This window comes from Diaporthe amygdali, assembly GCF_026229845.1.
Source record: "Diaporthe amygdali strain CAA958 chromosome Unknown NODE_39_length_394161_cov_64_078529, whole genome shotgun sequence".
Classification (NCBI taxonomy): domain Eukaryota; kingdom Fungi; phylum Ascomycota; class Sordariomycetes; order Diaporthales; family Diaporthaceae; genus Diaporthe; species Diaporthe amygdali.
In genome coordinates, this window is record NW_026517059.1 from 43737 (window position 1) to 64154 (window position 20418).

The 20418-nt window shown below is 56.1% G+C and overlaps 7 protein-coding genes across 7 annotated transcripts; 4 read left to right on the top strand and 3 right to left on the bottom strand.

Moving 5' to 3' along the window:
- Positions 1 to 1008: 1008 nt before the first annotated feature.
- J7T55_000130 (uncharacterized protein) lies at positions 1009 to 1413 on the bottom strand (the record flags this gene model as incomplete). Its single annotated transcript, XM_053133737.1, has 2 exons — positions 1009 to 1268; positions 1353 to 1413. The coding sequence occupies 2 exons, from the start codon at positions 1411 to 1413 to the stop codon at positions 1009 to 1011; spliced, it is 321 nt and encodes a 106-aa protein (XP_052988328.1).
- Positions 1414 to 5273: 3860 nt separating this feature from the next.
- On the top strand, positions 5274 to 7246 carry J7T55_000131 (uncharacterized protein; the record flags this gene model as incomplete). Its single annotated transcript, XM_053133738.1, has 4 exons — positions 5274 to 5327; positions 5450 to 5868; positions 6015 to 6942; positions 7055 to 7246. The coding sequence occupies 4 exons, from the start codon at positions 5274 to 5276 to the stop codon at positions 7244 to 7246; spliced, it is 1593 nt and encodes a 530-aa protein (XP_052988329.1).
- Positions 7247 to 8118: 872 nt separating this feature from the next.
- On the bottom strand, positions 8119 to 9740 carry J7T55_000132 (metallopeptidase family m24; the record flags this gene model as incomplete). Its single annotated transcript, XM_053133739.1, has 2 exons — positions 8119 to 9413; positions 9524 to 9740. The coding sequence occupies 2 exons, from the start codon at positions 9738 to 9740 to the stop codon at positions 8119 to 8121; spliced, it is 1512 nt and encodes a 503-aa protein (XP_052988330.1).
- A 2545-nt stretch (positions 9741 to 12285) lies between these two features.
- J7T55_000133 (g1 s regulator) lies at positions 12286 to 14390 on the top strand (the record flags this gene model as incomplete). Its single annotated transcript, XM_053133740.1, has 3 exons — positions 12286 to 12777; positions 12836 to 14203; positions 14256 to 14390. 3 exons carry the CDS (start codon positions 12286 to 12288, stop codon positions 14388 to 14390), a joined length of 1995 nt encoding a protein of 664 aa, XP_052988331.1.
- Positions 14391 to 15685: 1295 nt separating this feature from the next.
- Positions 15686 to 16273, top strand: J7T55_000134 (uncharacterized protein; the record flags this gene model as incomplete). Its single annotated transcript, XM_053133741.1, has 2 exons — positions 15686 to 16138; positions 16211 to 16273. The coding sequence occupies 2 exons, from the start codon at positions 15686 to 15688 to the stop codon at positions 16271 to 16273; spliced, it is 516 nt and encodes a 171-aa protein (XP_052988332.1).
- A 220-nt stretch (positions 16274 to 16493) lies between these two features.
- On the bottom strand, positions 16494 to 17698 carry J7T55_000135 (uncharacterized protein; the record flags this gene model as incomplete). Its single annotated transcript, XM_053133742.1, has 2 exons — positions 16494 to 17099; positions 17291 to 17698. 2 exons carry the CDS (start codon positions 17696 to 17698, stop codon positions 16494 to 16496), a joined length of 1014 nt encoding a protein of 337 aa, XP_052988333.1.
- Positions 17699 to 19170: 1472 nt separating this feature from the next.
- J7T55_000136 (uncharacterized protein) lies at positions 19171 to 20281 on the top strand (the record flags this gene model as incomplete). Its single annotated transcript, XM_053133743.1, has 7 exons — positions 19171 to 19203; positions 19279 to 19286; positions 19351 to 19377; positions 19500 to 19600; positions 19661 to 19775; positions 19880 to 20061; positions 20145 to 20281. 7 exons carry the CDS (start codon positions 19171 to 19173, stop codon positions 20279 to 20281), a joined length of 603 nt encoding a protein of 200 aa, XP_052988334.1.
- Between the last annotated feature and the right edge of the window lie 137 nt (positions 20282 to 20418).

Genomic DNA, 20418 nt, shown 5'->3' on the forward strand with positions numbered 1-20418 from the left:
CTCCGGCCATGTTTTCCGGATGAATGTTGATCCCTGTTTCTCATCACGGCCCCCTGTATAGTCTTGTAAGCTATGGCTGTTTAAACGCCCCAGAATTACAACGTGGGCGAAGCCAGTGGATCAAACGATTGGCTGTCAAAGTTCGCGTGGACCCGCAAAGCCGTCCGTTCGGGACTTCCAAGGTTCGAGCCGCCGAAGTTTCTCCCACATAGACTCGGCCATGCTTTGGAGTTGAGAAATGTTAATGGCGTCTCTTGTCCAACAATGACCAAGCACCACTTTTCCTGGCCACTATAGATATATTGAAAAGAGCAGGACCATTCCTTGCCATGACTTCGACTCCTGGAAATCCTTCAACCCAAAATGGCGGGTTACCTTGCAACAATGCCCACAGGCAGACCAACATACACTGAAACTCAATGTGGTCTAGGATGTTGACGGTCCGAAGGTAACTGAGCTCATTGTCAAATTATGCGAAGCCCAGGCGACCAATATGTCTCTCACCAACAGCGTTGCCCAGGTCACAGTTGCCTTGCGGAGAATGAGACATTACTAGGATCATCTACACAACTATCAAGACACTCGTCGCACTATTGTCCAAATGAAAAGAACCCCAAGAGCCTCCTTGGTCCGGCGCCACGGTTAAGAATATTTTCCATATTTCTATCCTTCATAAATTTCAGCGTCTCATAAGGCGCGAAGAAAGTGTAGGCTTTTGTGAACAAGTTCGCTGCGGACTGTCTGTGATCTCTGGGTGTGGTACTATGTATGTGCGGCGTGCTTCAGGCGCAGGATATACCACTAGCACAGATCATAATTCTTTGATGGATGCTTGTATTTTGACTGTATAGTTACATGAAGGCAAATTATTGAAGAAAAAGAAAAATGACAAAGGAAAAAAATGAAGAAAAAGGAAAACATGACATTCTCCCTAGAACCCTGGAATCGCTAGCATGCGGATCCGCATATGATGGACACGCATAGTACTCACCGAGCAATTATCTACACTCAAGCCCATTTGTTGTTTGCTTCGCACACCTCATGTATCGCAGACTCGGAGCCGGCCAGCGAAGCGAAGCGGCGAGCCGCGCCGGATCCGCCCATCCAGGTCTCAGGCACATTACGGCTGGCGCGGGCGGTGTACGGGATGAGTATGGAGGCCGGGTAAGACAGACACGGCAGCCTGTGGACGCCGAACACGAGCATTGTGAGGAATCTTACATGTACGTTGACAAATCCTGTGCACATGCTCCGTTGGCCCGAACCGGCTTGTCGTCCTCGGGTCAGGTCGCAAATGGGCTATGAGTGTATTGTCTTGGCTCGTGGGTGCTGCTCTGTGGCGTTGAGATGACCTGCGTGCGTCTCGAAGGCGTTATGCAGGCACCACTTGTCTTCGCAGAGGTCTAGGTGCATGGCCGTCGAGGACAGTGGGGGCAGCTCGGCCGACTACCAAAGTACTTACATGGGGAAGTGCCTGGACCCGACAGCCCTTGAGCGGCGTAGATCGGGGTCCAGGCACTCGGGTAGCTAGTCGCTATGTATAACGGGTGGTTAGTTTCCCAGCACATCTTGCATGCTTGTGCGTGTTCTTGTTTTTTCGTCTAGCTACCGCTAGTCTGCTATGGCTCTAGCAGCGATGTGGTCGGCGTGAATGCCGCCAGCGCTAGAGTGAGGCATGGAGGGGTCTGGGGGTGTGCGGGATCTGCATCATGCATACGCACAGGCATGATCCTGTCAGGACGACTAGCTCCCGAGATCCTTGCCTAGATCAGCCGGCCTCTGGGGGTGAAAAGCCACCACCAGGGTCTACACTACTTGTGGTGGTAATAACCCCAGCCGTGGCACGCCGCTGCTTATTACCGAGACCGGGACAATTCAAGGTTGGACGCCATTTTGGCGCAACAGCCGATGGATGCGGATCCGACAGTCTGTGCTAGTCTTCAGGAGGCATCGTCATTGGGTCTCGTGAGCGCGTGTGTCTCTCGGGCATAAGGAAGACCCCTAGGCGTCCTTAGCTGCCTTGAATGTGGCTTTTGACCCGTCCCGATGTTCGAGATGCTGCTCGAGCGAGAGTGGATGTCTTGCTCATAGGGCCGAAGTGACCATCTTGCTTTTTCAGTCCGCTGGGCAGCTCCTGGGAAACGAGTTGGTTGCCGTGTGTTTGATCCCAATGGCCATAGAGTTTGCAGAGCGAATGAAACGTGTTGATTCCCCCACGTAAATCGATGACATAATTCCTCGCTTGAGGGAACAAGCCTGCGGCTCGTAGCGTAGTATCTGAGCCTCGCCATGGTGGAGAGGGCTCATCAATGGTTCCCTACGGCCCAGTGATGAACCTGGCCCAGGCCCAAGGTGTTGGAGGGCCAAGGGGACGGGCTTCGTGCCGAGCAGGGAAGTAGAAACGAACTTTACCCGTGTATGCAAGCAATCTCCTGCCCAGCAGGTTGTGACATGGTTGTTCCCTTGCTGCGCCTGCGAGCAACTGCATGACCTGGAGGCACGATGTTGACACGGGAACGCGAACTTGACCGCGGGTTGAACAGAAGTTCTAGAAGCTGTGTTTCCGTAATGGGACGCTTGCCCCGCAGTAGTGGGGGAGACTGTAACCTTGAGAGGGCCTTGCCACGGTGGGCTCTCGGCTCGCAGACTTCGAGGCGTCTGGTGGATGTGAGACCATCAGAAGCGAGGGAGAGGGAGACACACAAAGTGTCTAGGACAACGAAGTAGCGCACATAGGACAACAGACTCCGAATCGCGCATATCCCTCGTGGATGGTGCCAGAGTTCAACGAGGATGCAGGGCATGTGCATCATAGGGCATGAGCACTCCCTGGGTGCGTCGGCACTTGGGTCCTCGATCTGGGCAGACTGGCAGATTGGCCAGATCTCGAGACAGATCCGGGCCGAGCCGCACGAATCGTATCCCTCGCCGGCGAGAGGAGAAGGCCGTCATAGTTCCGTAGTGTGCGGCTTTAATCTGGCGATGCGTCCCCATGAGACGGAGCGGTGCAATGAGCACCATCCAGCAGAAGCAGCCACGACTCATGAGCGTTGCCTGACTGACGATCCACGACAGCTGCCACGGACGACCGTTTCTTTTCTCTTGCTTTTCTTTCTTTCTCGTTCTGTATGCAGTTCCACCACGTTGCACTGCGTGAGTGTTGATATACGCCACGCTGGTGGGTGAACCATGCTTCTGGTAAGATGCTGATGTCAGTCAAATGCAGGTCTAGTATGAGATGGCAGAGATGGACTTTTTAATGGTATTTCTGTCAACTTGGCGGTATGGTGGCGATCCTTGCCTCGTTGGGTACAGGTGGAGGTAGATAGAAGGAGTTCGCAGGTGGATGTCTTGCAGTGTTGTTGGTCTGGTGTTGAATGCAGAGAAGAGACGAAGCTTGTCTGGTTTGATCGCCTGAGCCAGATCATACTGCAGGCCAGTCGTCTACAGCACAGATAACATTGTGCCTGGGCACGCTGGTTTGGGAGAGGGATGGGTTGGTTGGTGACAGTGACAGAGTGATCGAAGTGTCGGGATCGTCGGCAATCGGCCAATGACCACCCACCCAAAAAAAACCAAAACAGAGGCTAAGGAGCTGTCAGGAGCACCCTGTCTGGCTGGGCTTGCTGGGCGTGCTGGGCCATGCTGGGCCCTGCTGGTCACAGCTGGTCACAGCTCCTAGGCCCTTGGCTTCCCGGCAGCTATCGACCTGTCTGACCTGTCAGGGCTGGTAGCTCTAGGAACATGTCAGCAGCTCAGCGAGGCTCGCCAATAGGGCCCCGGCCCGCTCCGACAAGAGGTGGCCCTCGCTAAGGTGGGTAGCCCCTCTTTGGGGCAAGGCTGTCGGAAAAGTGGTCTGATTCTGATGGTAAAATCGCCTGGTTTTTTGCACGCAAATCGTGACATGTCTGTCTGGTCTGTCAGTCTTTTTTTTCTTCCCTCTGCGTGTGGCAGTGCTTGCTGACTGTCTCTCTGTCTTGTTGAGCAGCTCAATCTCTCACTTCTCCTGCCTACAGTAGGTAGTCCAATTCTAGCGCCTAGCTGGTACCTACCTACTACCTACAAACATTAGACACACCGTCTCCCTGTGTCCGTACCACACAGTTACTGCCTGTTACTTGCTCAATCATCAGCCCATTCTTGACAGTTTCTTACAGTGCATCGGTGTGCTGCCCGTCCATCCACCGACCGTACATCGACCGTCCCATTCATCCGTTCAGTCCTTGGTCCCTGTTGACGTCCCTCCCCAACCACAATCCGTCAATCCAATTGGCCTGTGGTCCCACGCAGACTCCCTCTCACTCACCGTCGACGACCCTCTAACACAATCTGGACACACCCTGACGCCCTCACGTCGCCCTCACACAGGACTCACTCAACTCTCACTCACCCAATTCATCACTCACTGGCCCATCACTGGTCCTGAAGCCCTGGCTGCATTACCTCCCCCCACTCTGTCTCTCTCCCTCTGCTGTACCTACTCGACCTCATCGTACCTCTGACCTGCCACCAGCCAGGTTCGGGTCTACCTGCCTACACCGTCCGTCACTGCATACGTACACAGCAGCTCGGCCACTGCCACTGTCACCGACAACTGACTCCTGACACGGGATACTGCTGGCTGGCTGTTTCTGTTTTATACTTGCCTGTGTGCCAATACAGTACACCTGTCTCCATCTGCCCGCATGTCAATGCCATCCGCTGGTTGATTGACTTTCGCATCCCACGCAGATCACTGCCTGTCACGCTCATCCTCCTTCATCACCCACTCGCGCCAGAATCGTTGGCGCAGCACCGACCATAGACGCTCTATCAGTCTCCTGACTGCTCACTTCTGGTCTCACCTCACCTGTTCATCTCTACTGTACGGTACGCTCAAAGAAACACACTGACGCCCGACACTGTCTGACGAAACCCGCCGAGGAGGCGACACTTCCCATCTGATAACCATCACGGCCCTGCCCAGGGTCAGCCCTCCAGCAGTCATACTGAATCGGTCTCAAACTCAGTCATGAGATAGACGAGACTTCCTTTTTTTCTCCCCCCAGGCCTTGTTCGCGCATACGTACTGTTCCTGCGGCCAACAATCTCACCAACTGGATCAGGCACACTTACCCGCTCTCCCCCGCCCACTTCTGCAGTGGCATCCGAGTCTTCTAGGACTTGCTGCCTTTGCGCCCGCGCCCACCTTTCCCCTCGGCGTCTCATCAAATCAAAAATCATACGATCAGCCCCCAGGTCCCTGACCTGCTGGCCATGCTCGGCGAATAACCATGGACCCCAACCTCCTCAGACACATCGAGTACTTTCTCGAGCCAAACGGCCAAGTAAGGTCAACCAACCGTCCCTCCTTGAGCTCTTCCCCTCCCCCCAAAAAGATATCATGATCGCTACTCTAGGAGGACACATGCCTATCCGGCCACTCGTCACTGGTGCTGACCAAGTGCAGACAGACGACCTCGAAAGCCAACAACAGCGCCGCTTCAACCAGCCCGCCGCCAACAACTCGGCGCAAAACTTCTGGGACATTGCTGGCCTGCCCTCCGACTCGGGCCTCGGCTCGCCGTCGAGTGCTCCCGGCACCCTGAACTTCGATGCCTTCGGGCAGTCGTCCAACACCACCAACGCGCCCAACAGAACACAGCAACAACGGCAGCAGAGCTTTGGTCAGGGCTCCAGGGTCATATTACCACCTCGAGCACCAAAACCAAAAGCCGGACACGAACGGAAAAGGACTAAATTAAGCACCGAGTCGACCCCTTTTGACAATGTTGACTACTGGATACAGTTCGATAATGAGGAAGGGACCGGGGACGCTGGAGGCTCGGACCTGAGCCACCAGAAGGGCAAGGAGGCGCAACAGCAGCGGTAAGCTCTTCCTCGGGCCACCGGTGGGAACGGACGAGCATCAAGGTGACCTTCCCGCCGATGTGAAAGACAATGGTCGCTCTCTCTCGGGGTCCCACCGGGCAGAGCCGTAGTGGTGTGGCGTGACTGACACGTGTTGATAAAAGACCCAAGATACAACACGCTCAGACCGAGCCATCATCCATACCAACCCTCCGAACCGGCGAACAACAGTCGCGGCATCGTCAACAAGCGAGCTTAGGTTCTGGACAGGCAGGGCCGAGCAATCCTCGGCGGCGACAGCTGAGGCCAGAAGACATGTTCGACGATAGCGCTCTTGATTATGCATTATCCGAGGAGGGCGATATGACTACTGAAGACTTTTCGACGATGAATTTGGCCGACCAAATGTCAAATATTGACACGATGCCGCCGTCCGAAGTACCGCCCCGCGAAGGTCTTTATTCGACGCCGCTGAGCTGGGAGAAGCCTCAGCCAGGATTGCGATTGGACTCCCTAATAAGCACGCAAAATCCACAGCAGCTTAATGAGGACGAGCAACGGCGACTAATAGCCATAGCCATGAACACAGGGCCGGTGATGGGCGGGCTAGGATCAGGGCAATTTGGAATGGGAGGAGGAAATAGGGGCTACGTATCGGGCAGCGGGCTACACGCGACGCTGGGCTCGGGACTAAGCCTCGGCGGGATGGGCGGGCTGGGAGGGCTAGGCAATGGCATGGGCAGCCTAGGGTTCGGGCAGATCACCGACGACGCGCCGCTGCTGAGGCCCGAGACGCCCGCCGTCGCGAAACCGCCGAAGCAGCAGCAATTCTCGCGCGAGACCACGGAGAAGAGCGGCGGCGGCGACGAAAAAGGTAAAGGGAAGGAGAAGGAATTCGCCGCGGATCCTAAGGGCAAGGGCAAGGCCGGCGACCGGACCGCGCACAACGACATCGAGCGCAAGTACCGGACGAACCTCAAAGACAGGATCTCGGAGCTGCGCGACGCGGTGCCTGCGCTGCGGACAATACAGGAGGGCGTTGTCGACGAGGGCGACGAATCCAACGGGCCTGCGCGGCCGAAAGTGAGCAAGGTGAGTTGTGCCAAGAGAAAGTTGGAAACTTAAAAAAAAATTCTTCCTGTCCAAAGAGGGAAGCCAAAGGCAGAAAGCAAAGAAAAACTGACAAGCAATGATTGCGCAACAGGGCACGGTCCTCACCAAGGCGACCGAGTACATCAGCTACCTGGAGAAGAAGAACAGGGCCATCATGGCGCAGCACCAGCAGCTGTCGCGCCGGCTCGCCGCCTTCGAGCAGCTCCTCAGCCAGACGGCCCGCCCGTCGTTCCAGATGCCCAACTACAGCAGGACGCTCTTCGACCCGCGGGCGTTCTGCTAGAACGTGGTCGGGGGTCTCCAGGTTCTCTCCGATACCGGGGTGTTGAGCATACGTTATCACGTGTTCAGCTTGTACGGAAGAAGAGGCGAAGTAGGGACAACAAGACGAGGGAAAGAAGGAAAGAAAAATGCATTCGGCTATCTACCTATCTATCTCTGCTGATAAACATAGCCATCGGCGTTCTCAACATATTGTGTTTGGTTGCGCGGTGGGGGGAACAAACTGGTGGAACCGGGGGCCTGATTCTACTAAATCGGCCGGCTTGGATTGAAATGAAATAATTTTTGCTGTTTCTGTCTTTATGGTTTTCCTCTACTTATTCGGGCAGCCATGAAAAAGAAGGCGCAGAAACTTCTCTCGCTCATAGACTCTCCTCTTTTTAAAGCAAGCAAGCACGCAAAGCAGGCAAAAATCAGGGCAAAGCATTGAAAGCATGCAAAGGCACTGACTGAACTGGGACGACGGGCATTCTGACGATACGAAAGTCATGGTGGCCTGTCTGTATATATATATATACACTTTTTATATTTTTGTTTAACTCACAACTCACAACTCTGCCCTGGGTTGGGTAGGCGGTGGCATCATCATAGATTTCGACACGATGGTTCGTGAAGCAATTGGGGGTTCTTTTACATAGGTGATCAATGTGGAAAACAGCACTACTGGACTCGCGCGACAGCAGTTTGATGCATCATGGAACCGACTTTTCTCGGTACCAAGTTCTATTCATGGTTTCTTTTCGTGAGGAAGGATCAGAGGCTGCATGCAATTCCGCCACGGCGTCTCCTTGAAAGGTAGTTTTCGCCTGGTATGAGGGGTGATATGCCACGCTTCCCAATGTATATACAAGACCAGGGGCCAAGCTCAATCGATCAATCCCTCAATGCCTCGATATCAACCACCTCCTTGACCGCCTCAGGGGTAAGCACGATGGGGCCCTTGTCGTCCACGCACACGCTGTCCTCGATCCGGATCCCCATGCCCCGGAAGTGCGCGGGCCACCGGTCGTCGTCGGCGGGGACGTAGACGCCCGGCTCGACGGTGACGCAGTGGCCCGGGCGCAGCGGCACGTTGCGCCCGTAGCCGGGGCAGTCGTGGACGTCGAGCCCGACGTAGTGGCCGACGTGGTGCGGGAACAGCGCCTCGAGCCGCCCGCTGCCGTTGGCGCCGACGTCGAACCCCAGGTCCGCCAGCTCCCGCCGCAGCGCCTGCTCCGTCGCGCGGTGCACGCCGTCGAGCGTGAGGCCGCTGTCGGCCCGGCACAGCGCCACGCCCGCCCGCTGCACCCGCAGCACCGCCTCGTACAGGTCGCGCTGCGCGGGCGTGAATTTCCCTGCCACCGGCCACGTGCGCGTGATGTCCGCGATGTATGTGCCGTACTCGGCGCCCGCGTCAACCAGCACCATCTGCCCTGGGTTGTCGTCCAGCCGCGCGTCGTTGAGCACGTAGTGGATCATGTTGGCGCGGCTGCCGCCCGCGACAACGGGGACGTACGCAGGGCCGCCGCACCCGTCGCCTGCGAAGCCGTGCTCCAGGAAGGCCTGCAGGTCGCGCTCGCGCGCCCAGGGCCGGCGCATCGCATCCGTGATCGCCCGTCCGGACACCCGCCCCGCGTGCCGCATGTTGGCCACCTCGGCAGGCGACTTGACCACGCGCAGCTGGTTGAGCAGCGGCTGCAGCCGGTCGATGCCCACCTTGTGGTCCGTCGCCTGGAAGACGGCGTCGCCGAAGGAGGTCAGCCGCCCGTCCTTTGTGCGCACCTCGATGTCTGTGTAAATCCTGGCTGCGCCTGCCAGGATCGGCGACAGGTGCTTGTCCAGCTTGTTGATGTCGCCGGTGCGGTCGGCGTTGAAGACGTCCTCGGCGGCCTGCAGGCCGCTCCAGGGCCCGGACCACTGCTCTGCGGCGGGGTCTTTTGGCCGTGCGAAGAGGTGGAAGATGAAGTCGCCGAAGTCGTCGCCCGTCTTCTGGATCACGGCCATGGCCTCGGGCTCGTTGAACCCCGTGAGGTAGAGGAAGTTGGATTCTTGTCGGAAGGGGTAGAAGACGGCGCCGGAGCGCCACTTGATGTCGGCGGCGCGGAGGACTGCGATGCCATCCTTGGGGAGCTTCTGTGCGAGGTGGGCGCGGCGGTCGAAGTATTCTTGGGCGGTGATGCCGGGCGTTACTGGAGGAGGGGGTTACTACTATGCTGCTACTGCTACTGCTGCGGAGCTTGCTTGAGCTGGAGGCTTGCACTCAAGAGACTGTAGGCTTGGATTGGGATCAATGACTCACATTCACCGGGCTTGAGGACGTGAGGGTGTGTCTCATGCACTGGCTGCCCGAATTGGAGCTGTGCTGCCGAGATGGAGGCGTAACTCCTTGACGGTCTCGCTGCGCAGGCTTTGAGATGATTTCGTGAGAGGCTGGCTGCGATGGAAGACAGCGTTCTGGGCCTGCAGCTGCGGAGAAGGCACGGCCTGGCCAGCGAGCTGGCTGCCGGTATTCGCATCCTCATAAGAATTGGTGTGTAGCCAGGGTGTCTCGGCCGTAGGCTGGCATCTCGACTGGGGCAGAAAATTGGTGGTTCGGTTGTCGTTGTGGAAGGGAAGTCCTAGGAAATGTGAGGAGCGTCATTGGCGCGCAGCGGGACGATCGGCTGTGTCCACAAAGGGAAGGACCCTGGTCCCTCTTAATCTGGGGTCGGCTGTCCACGGCTACACTACCAGGACACGCAGGACTACTCGCAGACGAAGAGTAGACCACCACCGAGATGCTGAACCATGTAGTCTATCATATTTGGTGCTTCAGTCACGCGAGAAGTGCATATTTATCTTCTTAGAAAGGCCAATTCCACGCCACCGTCTCCACGGTATTAAGCAAATTTATGATGAACAAGAGAAGATAAATTACATTTCTACGTGAACAAAACATGGCGGCCCACGGCTAAGAGCATCGGCGTGGCTGTTACACCGAGCGTGTGTAGGGCATTCAAACAAACGTGCCAGACACATCGGCCAGTTCGAGATAGCTTGGTCTAGACCAAGACCCAGACATCATTCGTACGGAGGGCGCAAGTTCAAGGTGTTGAAAATCGTGTAATCAAGAAACCTCACACTCGACCAAGCCTTCCGTACAGAGGCATCTACAACACATGAGGTCGAGTCCTTGCACTAGTTGTTCTCCTTCCAGCATTCTGCAACAGTCTCATTTGACATGAGAGTGGTCTTTCTGTGACGAATTTTGCAGCCGCGTCCAACCAGTATGGTGTAAGTTGCACATGCCAGTTGCATCTGGCAGCCTCCTACATATACTGCAGAAAGTGATGGACAAATAGTCATGAAGCATCCGTCCGACGAGGCATTCGGAAAATCTATGGCCATAGAGCTCGACAGTCACACTATTGTAAGCAGGAAACGCTTTTGAACATGGCGGCCGTGGCTGCAATGTCTCATCTGTTCCTCGAACACCCTTGACCCTTGACTATTTTCGGTGAGACCATGTCTTACAACGGGACAAGCTTCACTGAACCGATTCTATTAATCAACAGGATGTCCGACGTTCAAAATTGATATTTGAAGTATGACTGTTAGCTTGACTATGTCGTGAGCTCACCATTCTAGCTAGCCATTCTGATGAGAGGCGGTAGTTGTAGAGTTCGACATATCTCCGAGTTTGCCTCCGCGCGTCGCAGCCACTGGAATAATCAATGAGGGGGTCATTCTTGGATGGTGGCCGAGACAGTCAATTCAGGACTGGCCGGTTGGCCTTTATGGTGACTCATCCAAGCTGCGAGGCTTTATACATGAAGGTCTGCCGATGGACTTGAGTGTGGCACGCCTCCGCTTGTCAAGACGACAATGGCCAATATGGCAGTGGCACAAGGCCTGCATATTCAGCACTTCGTGCATTGCATGGTCACAGTGGCCTGCACCCAGGGAGATGGAGAACCGAGGGGCATCTGAGTTCTCGGATCCGAGAACCTGCATCAGATCAGTCGGGTTGCGGCATAAGGCGCCGCAGAACAGAGTATATGATCGGCAGGCGACCTTCAAATTTGCCGATGCCATTCTGAGCTGTTCGTGCAGCAGTAATTGTTGGCATGGAAGTGGGTTCGAAGAAGGGAGCCGACATCAATAAGGTTCCTTCGTTGTTGGTTCCACTGATTAGTCGGCATTCACGCTATTACGTTGCCCCTGGGAGCTGGTGGAGAGAATGAAAAACATGTTTTCGCCGTGTTGCCCAGGCGGGACCCGGGCAAGATTATATGTCCAGACACCAGACACCAGTGCAGACACCAGAGCAGAGGAATTCATCGTCGTCTCGAATGTGCTGCGGCGAATGTGGGCGAGATTGGCGCTGGACGACGTTGAAATGACGGGAAGCTGGAGCTTGCAAGTCGGTGCCAAGCCCAGGCCGGCTAGGCTGCCCAGGGTAGGGTTGCCCGTTGCTGCTCCTACTGCATTTAGTGGGGCTCAGGGCCTGTGCGTGTATTTGTTGTCAGCTCGAGCGCCTTGCTTGGCAAGACAACCAGATGGATCCCTGTCCCATCCCAGCACCGCGATTTTCCCAGGCGTGTAGTGTGTGTGTGTGTCGAACGTGAGGAGAAAGAGAGTCAGTCCAGGTCAAGTCAGGTCTGAGAGCAACCTTGAGCTCAACCTTGGGAAGCTGTGAACCACCAGCGAGCGACTTGCACCACAACATACACGCTTGCACCGTATCCCCCTCTCCTTTCCACCCGTGCAAGACATCTTGGTGGCTTGTCAGAGTCGTCTGATCCTCTCGTCGGGCCCCAATTGACTGCTCTCCTTGGTCGTTTCTGCCCGCGTCGTTCAAGCTCCATCCCACCAAACAAAGCCCATTGAGACGCGTGCCTTCGACGCCAGCCATCACGCTGCACCTCAACTGCACCTGTGCATCTGCACCGGCTGCCCATCCGAGACCATATCCCCACCATTCGTCCCACCAGCCAGCGAGCCTCCTTCACGCAGGAGCACTCCACGACGCGACTCCACGACGCCCGCAAATAGCATGTTGACATAGAACACCATCCTTACATGGCAGCTGTATCCATATCACCCTCGCCCGTCTCCTCATATCCTTCCATCATGTCCACCTCCACCAGACGGGTCCCTCTATCCTCCAATCCGAATGTCGCCAACTCGCCCATCCGGAACACCTCGGCCCTCGCCGCCGCCCTGAGCAAGCAGAGACAGCAGAAGAGAGCCTATGCCAGTGTGCAGAGGGAGGAGCCCTATGGACAGCCGCCTCCGGCCAAGAAGCAGATGCTCAACGACGGCTCCGAGAAGCCTGCAAGATCTCCCGTCAGACAGGTTAAGGTCGTCCGCCGGGATCCTACCAGGCTACCCAAGGACGACAAGGCATTCCAAGAGAAGAACTCCAAGTCCCAACGAGAGGAAGAGAGAGCTCGTGTCCACCAGTGGAAGGAGGCCCAGCGTCGCAACTTCCCTCGCTTCGTTTTCTACTTTGAGAGCGTGCCCAATGACCAGAGGTCCAAAATTGTGAAGCAGTTGGCCCACTGGGGTGCTGTGAGTCCAACACGAAACCAGGACAAAATGACGCTATATGCTGATATTCCGCGAACAGCGAGAGGAGAAGTTCTTCTCTAAAGACATCACTCATGTCATAACCACGCGTCCTATTCCTGCCGCCAAAAAGGCTTCTGACCCCCACCCTACCACCGACACAACAACCTCGAATCATGATCGACGCGAGCAGTATGACATGCCCAGGACTATTGACCCGTCTTTGCTCAGCCGCGACACGAGCGCCAAGGATGTTAGAAGGAGACTGCTCGAGAGCACCGGCCGGAAGCTGGCCGCACCCGCTCCTGTCGAGGATAGCCTGCTTCGTCAGCCCACAGCCGGCCGAAAGACAGACATATTGGTGCGAGCCCGTGAGATGGATAAGAAGATTTGGGCATTCAGCAAACTGGTCAAGATCCTGGAGATGTTGAATGATCCGGACCCTTTTGGAACCGCCGCTGCTCCCAAGGCAACCGAGGAAGCCAACTTGGCTCAGCTTCTTAACAAGGAACGAACCAGTGGCCCCTCTGATAGAGATCCAACTGTGGCTACGAAAGAGCTCATCTTTTTCAAGGGACCTTACATCTATGTCTATGACATTGAGGAGAAGCAGAAGCCCATCATGGTCAGGGAGTATGCCAAGGTTGCCGATAAGAAGGATGGGGATTGGCCACAGTTCCGATCAACCCAGCATGGCCGATGCCCGTTTGTGGAGGACGACGAGTCGAGCGAGCGGAAGCGTCAGGCAGAAAAGGTTGCGAGGGAAAAGGAACGACAAGAGAAGGCCGCCACGGACGCTGCCTCTACGCTGAAGCCACCTCCCGTTCCGACTGCGAAGCCTGCCGTGTCGAAACGAACCCTCACAGAGATGGAGGATGGTCACAATATTCGATCCACTTCCTCGCGAGTCCCCGAGGTGTTTGATCTCGCCAAAGCTGCTAACCCTCCCACCCTTGATTTCTCGCGGCCTCAGAATGCCTTCACCAGTCGAGCACGGTCAGCTCGTCTCCTCGCCGGTGAGCCGGTCGCATCTGGTGTGCAGAAGTCTAACATCACATCTGCAATCCGTTCTCAGATGATCTCGTCCGCGACTGGTATCCGCAGTGCCAAGGCAGGAACCAGCAAGGAGCTTTACGGTCTTCAGCGCCAGGTTCTTGAGAAGAGCAATGCACCGTCTGCCAACCCTACCTCACAGGATATGAGCTCACGTCGTCTCGCTGAGATGAGTCTTGACACAAGTACATACCAGCGCTCGGCTAGTCTCGGGCTTGGATCTCGCAAGCTGGCTCAGATTGACGAGGAGCGCTCGAAGGAACACAAGAGGACCCATAGCGTTCCGGTCTCTGCTCCTGCCCCTAAGGCAAAGAAGCGTGATCTGAAGCCTGGTTATTGTGAGAACTGCCAGGACAAATTTGCCGATTTTGATGAGGTACGTTTCATTCAGGTACGGCATCTAGCATGCATACTCACAAGAAAAACAGCACATCCTCTCTAGAAAGCATCGCAAGTTCGCCGAAAACGATGCAAACTGGGCCAAGTTGGACAACCTCCTAGGCCAACTCGAGCGCATACCCAAATATTCGGACGAACTGGGCGAAGAGCACTCGGACTGGTGACAGCTTGAACTCTGTCGAGCTCTCCCCTATTCCATGTATACATCGTCACTCGGTCCCCACATGACCATTGCTTCACTTGCTTTAACACATCGCTCTGATACCATAAGCATTCCGCGCCACGTGCATCCTGCGGCTGTCGTGCCGCCGTACCTGCATCTTCATGTTCGCCATCATACGGAACGTGTGAACCGTTTTCATTTGTTTTATTTGATGCCTTTGTTGGCACATGCAGTCCAACGCTCCTTCGAAGCATTTACGGAGATGGGAATGCGATGATACCTCACCATGAGAAACGTTTAAGACACATTACAGCACACATGTTGTCGCCTCTTTGGCTTGCTCTTCCGTACTCTTCTTTTCTTTGCGGAGCATTTTTTGTGCGGAGCATGAGTTCGATTCGGCAGGTCGGAGCAGCGCGACGGGGGAAGGGGCATGAGGAGGTGTTAATGGAGTTTCTTCTTGGCAGATACTTGCTTAGACTCGAACAATGACATGAGAGGTGTAAGGGCGAAGGGCCGCGGTCGAAACGACAGACCTCTTGGTTCTCGATCAAGAGGTGGTTCTGCCGAGCAGCGCGGGTCTGACAGAGGATTGTCTGCTCTATGTGCACAGCAGATAAGACGTTCATAACAGAAGGCTCTCCGTCTCGTGTATATTAAGTACGAAACAAAGAATATTAACATTTGAATTCGTCTAAGGCAACCTGAATTTTGTACAGCATGGCACAGGCTGGACTGCCCAAGCTGTTCCCGGTTCATTTGCCTCCGCTATCTACTTTGAATTTGAAGTCGACGCGGGGCCAGCTGGACTGGGGGCAGTATAATTATTCCATTTTATACCCTCCCTCTCATACGGCTCTACCCGACACGCCGGTGCGGCAGGGGAAAGAACGAATAGCTTTGTTTTGGGCCCATCAGAGCAACTCTTGGGCTCTAGCCCAGATGCAGATGAGTTCACTTAGGAGACAACTTGACCCTCCAAAGCCCTTTGTATTATTCACAGGTTACAATTTACCACCACACCGAGTCGTGCGTTTCTCCTAGGGTTTCTATGCAAACATCTATCCAGGACGGCGACTCCCAGACGGTCGTGGGCTTATCGATAAGTCCTGATCGTTGAGCTTGTCGGAGCTACCCCGCGGTCCTCCCAGCTCATCAGCCTCGCCTACTTCATCTTCCCACGTTGGCCTCGTGCCTGTGCGCCTACACAGCTTGCTGCACCCGACGCTGCCTCAAGTCGTCGTGCCGACAGATTCTGCCTCCGCCTCGAACAACCCCAAAGCCTCAGATCACAAAATGGCATCCCCCCAACGACCCCCATCCACCTCCTCCTCCTCCCCAGCCCCGCCACCAGGCGCAGCGGCGACAGGGACGACAGCAAGCCCAGACATCCCCTCAGACCAGGACTCCTCCCCCTCCCCCTCCACGCCGGACCTGCCCCTGACGATGACGGCCTCGCTGGTGCTCACGCAGCTGCCCAGGGACGCGGCGACGGCGCTGGCCGAGGTGGGGACGACGTTCGGCGCCGGGCGCGACAAGGTCATCGTGCGGTTCAAGCCCGTGGGCGGGAGCGCGCCGCCGATGCCGCCCCGCCGCGAGCGCAGCACCATCAGTGCCACCAGCCGGTTCGAGGCCGTCGTCGCGTACCTGCGGCGCACGCTCAAGGTCGCCGAGTCGGATAGTTTGTTCCTCTATGTCAACTCTACGTTTGCGCCGGCGCTGGATGAGGTTGTTGGGAACCTGTGGCGGGTGGGTTTGCTCGTTGCCTGCTGCTGCGACGAAATGGGTGACAAGGAAGCTAACTTTGCTTTTCACGGACAGTGTTTCAAGGACTCGAATGACCAGCTTAATGTTGGGTACTCGATGACGCCGGCCTTTGGATGAACACACGAGGCGGGATACGACCAGACGAGACGAATACCCATATACCCCTACGAATAAGACAAGAGCATGTGTTTCTGAGAAGAAAAATATTCTATTGGACTGGCTACATATCTAAGAAGTCGTCACGCCAAAACTAGACTCGCTGCCGAGGGGTCGCCCACAAGTTTTTATCGAACCGCAACGCCATGCATCGAACCGACGTATCCTCCCCCATAAGATTCTACAACAAGGATTTCTCAAAGGCGTCCAGCTCCTCCTTCGATATGGGGTAGGTGTGCTCAGGCGCAGGGTACGCGCGGCTCTTGACCTCGTCGCGGTAGGCCTCGATGGCGCGCAGGCTCTCGGACCACACGTCGCCGTACTGCTTGACGAACTTGGGCAGGAACCTGCCCGGCGGGGAGTTGCCCAGCATGTCGATCTGCACCAGCACCTGGCCCGAGCAGCCGTTGCCCGCGCCGATGCCGATGGTGGGGATGGCCAGCCGCTGCGTGACGAGGGCGGCGACCTCGGCCGGCACGGCCTCGACGACGGCCCCGAACGCCCCCGCCTCCTGCACCGCCAGCGCATCCTCCAGCACCTTCGCCGCCCCCGCCGCCGTCTTGCCCTGCACCCTGAACCCGCCCAGCGCGTTCTGCCGCTGCGGCGTCAGGCCGATGTGAGCCAGTACTGGGATACCGGCCGAGGTTATGCGCCGGATCGACGGTGCCATCTCGCTGCCGCCCTCGAGCTTGATGCCCTGCACGCGGCCCGTCTTGATGAAGCGGATGGCTGTCTCCAGTGCCTGTTCTGGTGATACCTCATACGAGCCCATGGGCAGGTCGCCAACCTGTGTTTGTGTCAGGGACAAGGGTTGATCGAGGACATGACCATGATGGATGAGGGCAGAGAGGAAGGGGTGGGGGATTGAACATGGATGATAGGAGAACAGAGGTGAGAGGGAAAAGATTGGATGAGATGGAGATGAGATGAGTGAGATGAGGAGAGAGAGGGGATCAGAGGAAGTAGAAATAAACTAACAGTGAAGGCAGCCTTGGTGGCCCTCGCAACAGACCGACAATGCAACAGCATCTCCTCGACCAGAACCTCGCTCGTGTCCTCCATGCCCAGGGCGACCATGGCCAGGCTGTCGCCGACCAGCACGATGTCCATGCCGGCGGCGTCGGCGACGTGCGCGGACGGGAAGTCGTGCGCCGTGATGACGGTGATGGGCTCGTTGCGCCGGTGCATCGCCCGCAGCGTACCGAGGGTGACCTTCTTGCGCTGGCTAGGCGCCTGCGTCCCCAGGGGCGAGTGCGAGCTGTGCCTGGCCTGGTAGAGGGACAACATGGGTCTTGCTGCTGCGGCGGCGGCCAGGGAAGAAGGTGATGGCCGCCTTGCTGCAAGGGAGGACGCGCATGTGCGCAGGGCTGTGGGGAGGTGGTGCATTGTTGAGGGCGGCGGCGACCTAGGGGAAAGGCAAGCGTTGTGCGAGATGTGAATGTGGGCTGCACTAATATGTCCCAAAATGGATATCGTGATGCAGGCTGCAAGAGTCAAGGAAAGGAAAACAATTGGGTGACCCCCTGGCGTCAATTGTGGCCCCCGGTTTTTTTGGGGTCGCTCAATTGAAAGTTTCGTCAGCTTAGGAAGAGAAGAGGACCAAGTTCCAACACCGGTCAATCTTTGGCGCGGTGCGAATTGCGAGTTGTTTTATTTGAGGCGGTCATGATGATTACTGCCGTGTATTTTCAAGCCCGGCCCCGTGGTGTTTTCAGACCCGTACAGTACAGTAGGCAAGGAGTCTAGTAGTGGGTGTCTTATGTAAAATTGGGGCCGCGGTCCCGTTTCGGCCAGTGCTGTCAGCCAAGCCTGGACTGGTCCGGCTGGAACTGACCGAACAGAAACTCCGACTCGGCTGCTCGGCTTGTCCGGGCTTAATGGCTGAGGTGAGAGTGAGAGCCAGGAGCCGCGGCAATTCTGAATGGGGGAGGGGAGTGGCAGGGGGCACGTGCCTCGGGCATACTGTTGGAACTCCAGCAGACCCAAGAAACAACTTGGTTCATTCATTTCTCAACAAACAGAGCACCTGTAAAAAACAGGATAGGGCTGTGATTCTTGACCGACCTTTTGGCGAGATTGACTATTACTGTGGTAGAGAAGGGATGTTGGGTCTTGGCTCTTCTATGCCGTGGTACCTGAACAGCATGATTCCACCTGACTCACATGGACTACCTAGTTCCAATACCCGGGAGGACTAGTGGGCAGGATACAGAGTACTTGGTTATGGCAATGTCAAACAGTTCCTCGTGACTGTGCCTAAGTGGCTGGCGTTATCTCCAAGTGTCGACACGAAGGAGACTACCGCCTTTCCTTTTCCGCGCGTGGGAAGGCGCCATGGGGGCCTTAAACATGACAATGACAATGGGACGGTCAGGTCCAGGTCCAGGTCCACGCCCACGTCCAGGTCAGGGCAAGGGTCCACCGTTATCTCTTATCCGACGGCGACAGCAGCCCACTCGCTCCCCTGTTCCCCTGTCGCCCCCTCCGTCATGGCTTGTTCTCCGTTGTCTGCCCTCCGTCCCCCGGCCTTGTACGTACTGTAACGTCAGTTGCACGACCTCTGACCTAACTGCACATCAACTGACTGTGTCGCCGCCGACTCAACTCCACCCCTTACATCTTTCTCGTCCGCCACGGCACATAAAGACTATCTCATCGCCTAGTCGAGTCATACCCAACCCATTCACCCTTCTCTTTGGAACACACTGACTACCTTAGTCCATCGACTCAGCCAGACAGAGCCCGCCGACGTCCCCCAGCGAGCCAAGGGCATTCATCCACGCGGCCCTCTCTCAACTTGCTGTCACCCTTCCCGACTCCCAGGACCACACCGGTCAACCGCCAACACAACTGCCAAAATGGCGAGCCCACGCCGCAGGATCGAGACTGATGTGAGTCGCCCTCTGTCCAATACCCCCAACCCCGGATTTTGCTTGAGATGCTGACCATCTACGTCCATCCTGCAGGTCATGAAGTATGTCCCCGCAGTTGCCGGTACGGTCTTGTAGTGCTTGGGACACTCGCTAATCTGACTATAGGATGTATGACCCCACGATTGACGGTCTGTGAGCTCGAGACTAATTCCGGCAGGCTGATGAGCGACTACGAGGTGACCCTGGTCAACGACAACAGTAGGTCCAACGGTTCTTGGGCCGTGCTAGCCTCTTGTCTAACTGACTGGCTGCAGTGTACGTGATTCGAAGCGAACGATATCATTTCCCCCGATCTATCGGCTCACACCACGAAACAGGCAGGAATTCTACATAAAGTTCAAGGGCCCCACAGAGAGTTAGTCGCTATGCAAGAAGACGAGTTTGGAGAGGCCATGGCTCACACAGGAATACACAGCTCCTTTCGAAGGCGGTGTGTGGAAGGTCCACGTCGAACTGCCTGATCAATATCCCTACAAGTCACCGAGCATCGGCTTTACGAACCGCATCTTCCACCCAAATATCGACGAGTTGTAAGTAGGCCTATACGCACGACAGCAGAGGAAGAGGATGAGCCATAGGGAAAGACAAGAGGATACACAAGAGGCTGCATGGCTGATACGGGTAATGATTTTAGGTCTGGCTCCGTCTGTCTGGACGTCATCAATCAGACCTGGTCGCCAATGTACGACATGATCAACATCTTTGAGGCGTTTCTGCCGCACCTCCTCCGATACCCAAACCCTTCCGACCCGCTCAACGGAGAGGCAGCCGCACTGATGCTGAGGGATCCCAAGGGATACGAGTCCAAAGTACGGGGTAGGTGATGATCTTCCGAATCTCGAAGCTCTTGGCTTCTCGTTCCTCAGTGTTGCATATCAAGTTACTTACAAAAGAGCTAGAATATGTCCAACGGTATGCAAGTAAAGATGCCGCCGAGGAGGCCGGCGCCGAGAGCGAGGATGACGACGACATGAGCTCGGTGGGGAGCTTTGGTGACGACGACGACGAGCCTGCAGGCCAGATGGACGATGTGTAGAAAACATCGCCTGAGGCGAAGAAGCCTTCCCTTTGATCATCTGATTTTCGGCGTCATCGGTCTCACAACCCCGGGTTTGTTTGCATTGGAACTTCTGGATTCTATAAGATGGCGTGTGCTTGTTTTGTGTTTTTGGT